This window comes from Drosophila persimilis, unplaced genomic scaffold (assembly GCF_003286085.1).
Source record: "Drosophila persimilis strain 14011-0111.01,24,50 unplaced genomic scaffold, DperRS2 tig00000002-arrow-pilon, whole genome shotgun sequence".
NCBI classification, from domain to species: Eukaryota; Metazoa; Arthropoda; class Insecta; order Diptera; family Drosophilidae; genus Drosophila; species Drosophila persimilis.
This window is the reverse complement of record NW_020825289.1, coordinates 18,082,778-18,088,083: the sequence shown is the minus strand read 5'-3', so window position 1 is coordinate 18,088,083 and position 5,306 is coordinate 18,082,778. Positions and strand designations below refer to the sequence as shown.

Genomic DNA, 5,306 nt, shown 5'->3' with positions numbered 1-5,306 from the left:
GCGGCTCCTTTTTTCTTTTGTTTGTAATTGCGAGCTCAGAATGTGATTGATTTAGCAAATGTAATTAATTCTCTCAATGCATCGGCTATACACTTACTCTCATGATGTCGCTATCACGCGATTTCTGTTGATTTTTTATTGACACTTTTTTTGTTTAGCATTTGCATTAGAGATGGGCATCAGTTTTGACCGCGGACCAAAATATACCGTCTCATTTTGAAAATATACCGTAAATATACTGACGAATTCAAGTTATATTTTACATATTACTCGTTTTTTATCTTCCGTGGAATATAACTAATTAAATAGAACCCTCAGCGCTGCTCACTTAATTTTATCCAATTAATGCATCAATTTTCTACACAATTGGTTTTGACTAAAACAAGGTTTAAACAAAATAGGTCAACAAAAAAAACAGTCGCAATGTTGCTGGTATTTGCAGACTCATTTCTTGCCAACCAGAGTGTGGTCATTTGTATACCCTATTATAATATTATATAAAGATACTGTTTTCCAACCTGCTTTCAAACGTAATTAGTAAAGACCTTGTCTTAAATTGCATTTTTAAGGCCTATTCATGCATTTGATTAGGTTCTTGTATACAAATCCTGATCCCTGTAGCGATTCTTTGTCTCTGTAAGAAGACCACTAATTGCAAAATATCGTTTAAACGTTTAAATATCGTTTAACTGACCAGTTTCTGCATTAATTAGAGAATTGGATGACATATATTTTCGCAGTTCTATAACATCCATTTCCCCCAGGGTATGTGCATGGAATTAGCAACATGTTTGTGTATGGAATGAGACTCAATGTTGTCAATCGGGTATAAGAGGTCCTTACCCGAGTCAAGTTCGGTTATCGATACTATCGACTGGTTACGAGTGGTGCGCGCCAAATCTAACTTTTCTGAATGTGAGCGACAAGGATTTAAATGTTGTCAACCGGGCCATTACCGATTCAGCAAATACGACGATTCCCTCAATTTTGATCTTCCGTCGAATATCAGCTATATGGAAGATTTAGCCATGCCCACATAATTTTATGCGATTGGTGAATCTATTTCCTACTTGATTGGCCTATTCGAAATAATTGTTTCATTCATTTCATTTAATAATCTGAAGTGTTAATAAGACTTCTTAATAATAATAAAGTCTTAATAATATAATAATCACTAACATCACTATCGTCACTAACGATGTCGCTGGGATTTTTTAACAGCATTTCAGTGTTCGGTTCAAAATTCTCGCAACCGTTTTTCTTCCTTAGACCTTGTCTCACATATAAAAGATTTGAAACATTTATATTCTTAAATCTATTTCTTGTATATTTTTTTATTAAGTTCACTTCGGAGAAATTTCTTTCACATGTTGCGTTCGAAACTGGCAATATAAGCAGTACTTGTGCAAATTTTGAAATTTTTTCATATTTTAATTCATTGTTGAAATCTTTTATTTGTCCCAATGTATACCAGAAATGGCCAGGACTTTTGTGTGCTTTTAATAAATTAAAGAACCTCATCATTTTTTAAGAGGACAAATTCACTATCGATTCCCTGCGGATCTTTAATAAGTTGAGGAAATCTTTTTTACAGGTCATGCAAATTGACCATTGACTGTCTTCAGGGTTTAGGAATGAGAGAAGATTAAAATCCTTCTCGTTAAAAGGCAACCTTTTCTCTAATTGTATACTCAACTCGATCAAAAATTACTGTGCTCTTTGGAAAAGGACTTTTAACGTTTGTTTTCTTCTTTGTTCTAACATTATTCAATGGTTTTATATACAAAAAAAAAAGCATCAGCCATTGCAATGGTGATCCAATAGCTCTGTTAAGCTTGTTAATTAGCTTATTTTTGTGATGGCAGTATGTATATCCAGGTGGTTCTCAGACATGAATCTCCAAAAGCACTGGCAAACTATCACCTATTTCTTGATTTTGATATTCAGCTAAACATTTCTCGCTAGCTAGGATACTCAGCTCTGTTGACCGAGTTTTATTGTTGAATCAATTTTCTACAATATTAACTCATATTAAGTACCATTTTTTATTTTATTGAAACAAAAGTGAGTATTCCACAAAGAAAATATGTGAATGTCTCACAAGAAGAGAGCATTTAACCGTCTTTCAATACCAGCGAATGGATAGTAAAGATTTGCGCTTAAGTTTGAAAGTGAATGAGTGAGAAGGATATGATATAAACATCAAGAAAAAAAATGTATAGACAAAGAACTTTTATTTGAAATGTGAATTTCTACCGTTTTGGTGGCTGGTTATCAGTTGCTCTCCAAGATATCGATATTTATAAATATCGCTTATCCGATAAGAGTGGCATGGTGTGTGACCTAGAGTGGGTCGCTATCCATCGGATTTCTGCAGAAGCAAGCAGTGTTTATTAAACTTTAACGCTTCAAGCAGTGAAACTACACTGTTATTGAAAGCAGTCCATTCAAAAATGAATTCAAATTCAAAAAATTTTAAATGAAGAAAACGGTACGGTTCGCTTTTAAAAAACTGTATATTTTATTTAAATGAAAGACAATCAGTCTTCGTGCAACAAATTTACATGGATAAATGCCGCGTTTAGAATAGTTCTTCCATTCTTATTCGTTGCCATTAATTGTTTTTCTCGTTTTTTTTTGTTTTTCAATTATGTATTTATATTTTCATTTTATTTTGGTTGTAAGTACCGTTACGGGGGAGGGCTTTTTTTGTTGTTTTTGTTTTTTATGTCTGTTTGTAATTGTTATTTCTCGATTTAGTAATAGTACTTTTTTTTCTCTCGTTTCATTCGTTTCCATATAAGCGATACTATTTTGGTTCAAGTCCTTGTGGTTCTTTTTTGTATGTACGCGAGCCGTTCCCACTGAACGACTTGTTCGAGCGCTTGCTGCTGCGCACGGGCAGCGGTGAGGGCGTGGATATCCTATCGGGATGCTCCAACGGCACCAGCTCCGCCTCTGGCCCCAGCATGCTCAGCAGAATGGGGAAGACCACCAGACTGTTGCCGGCCCCCACGCAGAGGACCACGATCAGCAGGAAGCAGAAGTGGCGGATGACGAACTCGAAGGGGGACGTGGAGAGCATGAAAACGGCCACCCCAGAGGTGAGCATCCCATGCACCAGGGGACCCAATGACAGCTGCATGGCCAGATGGACGCGACGTTGACGATTGCCCAACGAAGTCATAAGCCCTAAGGAAAGGTCGAAGATTAGTCGAGGTTTTGAGCCGTGTTTTAGATTGGGGACTCACCAGGGAGATGTGCACATTGAAGCAGAGCATCATGCCCACGCTCAGTATGAGTATGACAGCGGGTATGGCCGACAGCTTGATGCCCAGCAAGGTCATGGCCCCAAAGATCTGGGCCAGCGATGCCAAGACGCTGAGGATCACCAGCACGGCGGCCCAAACGGACAGCAGCAGCAGGGAGACCAGCACCAAGGCAGCCTGCAAGACACACGCCAGAATCATGGCCAGCGAGGAGCGTAACGTCATGTACTGCTCCCAGAAGATGAATGGAATGCCTGAAGATAGATCGGTTAGCTTTCGGAAATATAGGTTTGAAGGGTTTGGACCTACGGGAGGGATAGTTGGGCAGACCAAAGCCCTCGAACTTAACGCTCAGGTCGCGTATGTGTCCGATCAGGGTCTTGATCTGCGAGGTGTGTGTCAGGCCGTGCAGATAGAAGGGCATCTGTGCGTAGACCAGGGGCAGGCTCTTGGGTATCTTCAGGTCGTACTCGTTGGGCGCATGATAATACTGACGCGGTTCTGGATAGAGTTTGCCCTGCAAAATCAAATAAAGTTAGTAAATCTTTCAGAGCAAATTAACGATCTAGATGGGCCTACCTGAGAGGCTCCATAGGCGAAGACATCGTTGGTGGCCCAGGCAGAGAGATACTTGTAGAAGGCCTTCGGATTGATTATGCCATCGCTGAAGACCAGCCGATTCGTCTTCACCAGCTCCTTGTCCACCGGATTGTCCACATGGCCCGTCTGCACGATCAGCTTGTACGCCAGGATGGCATCGCTGCTGGCATTCGGGTACCAAACCTCCTTGTTCAGTCGCCCGTCCCGGATCTCATCGTCGAAGATGCGCTGCAGATTGCAGATTCCTTAAAGAGTCTCATTAGACAAAGTGCACACAAAAAAGAGAAGTCACAGCCGGCGCAGAGGTGAAATAATCTAAGAGAGGTATGGAGGAAGAGAGAGAGAGACTTGTCAGCTGAGCCTCACTGGAGGAAAGCCACCTACGTCACAATAAAACTCGGAAACTTACCTATGATTTTGTTCTCAGTTCTGGACAGAGGGAAAGCTGTCGGTTTGTTTTGGTGGGAGAGCGTTCGCACATGCAATGGAGATAAAATATAAATCAGCGATCGACGATTATATAAATTGACGTTTGCCAATAAGAACACGAACACACACACAGGCGATGGCGCTCCCGCTCACGCATAAACGTAATGCCGCATAAAATGTTGCGTTGGCGTTGGATTCTTGAAAACGCTTCTCTATATATATATTTAGTGAGTGAATCGGTGGCCGCTTTTATCAAATGCGCTTTAAAGTGATCACAAAACTTTCGCAAAAAAACTTTCACAAACTGCACAATTACTGACAAACACTAGCGCACACACATAGTATGTTTTAGTGCACGTTACTTACACAAACTCACACACTCCTAAGAAGCGCTTTTGAACTGCGTTTTAAGAATTTCGCTTGTATGTTAGTTACTTTGCCGTATTAATTTGGCGCCCGCATGAATCAAATTATTGGACTCTCTTTTCTGTACGACAACGACGACGCGTGCACAACCGTTTGCGTTTTGATTCGAATTTTTCACCGCCGCTTGCTTTTGCCACGATATTATTTTCTCCTTCATGGTCGCGCTCTCTCGCACGCTCTCACCACCCAGCAGCGCTCACGTTTTTCTTTCATACGCTTCTGCGGCTCCTTTTTTCTTTTGTTTGTAATTGCGAGCTCAGAATGTGATTGATTTAGCAAATGTAATTAATTCTCTCAATGCATCGGCTATACACTTACTCTCATGATGTCGCTATCACGCGATTTCTGTTGATTTTTTATTGACACTTTTTTTGTTTAGCATTTGCATTAGAGATGGGCATCAGTTTTGACCGCGGACCAAAATATACCGTCTCATTTTGAAAATATACCGTAAATATACTGACGAATTCAAGTTATATTTTACATATTACTCGTTTTTTATCTTCCGTGGAATATAACTAATTAAATAGAACCCTCAGCGCTGCTCACTTAATTTTATCCAATTAATGCATCAATTTTCTA

At 40.0% G+C, this 5,306-nt stretch overlaps 1 protein-coding gene across 2 annotated transcripts; it reads right to left on the bottom strand.

Annotated features, from left to right (window-relative positions):
* Window positions 1–2,648: 2,648 nt before the first annotated feature.
* On the bottom strand, window positions 2,649–5,050 carry LOC6592466 (protein patched). 2 transcript variants are annotated; one of them, XM_026986506.1, is made up of 6 exons: window positions 4,665–5,050; window positions 4,279–4,314; window positions 3,849–4,184; window positions 3,579–3,786; window positions 3,252–3,523; window positions 2,649–3,192 (listed from the first exon to the last, which is right to left on the bottom strand). In XM_026986506.1, the coding sequence occupies exons 4-6, from the start codon at window positions 3,691–3,693 to the stop codon at window positions 3,184–3,186; spliced, it is 396 nt and encodes a 131-aa protein (XP_026842307.1). In that variant the 5' UTR covers window positions 3,694–3,786; window positions 3,849–4,184; window positions 4,279–4,314; window positions 4,665–5,050; the 3' UTR covers window positions 2,649–3,183. The 2 variants fall into 2 exon arrangements, with proteins under 2 accessions (XP_026842307.1, XP_026842308.1); XM_026986507.1 differs by having other exon boundaries at window positions 4,279–5,050.
* Between the last annotated feature and the right edge of the window lie 256 nt (window positions 5,051–5,306).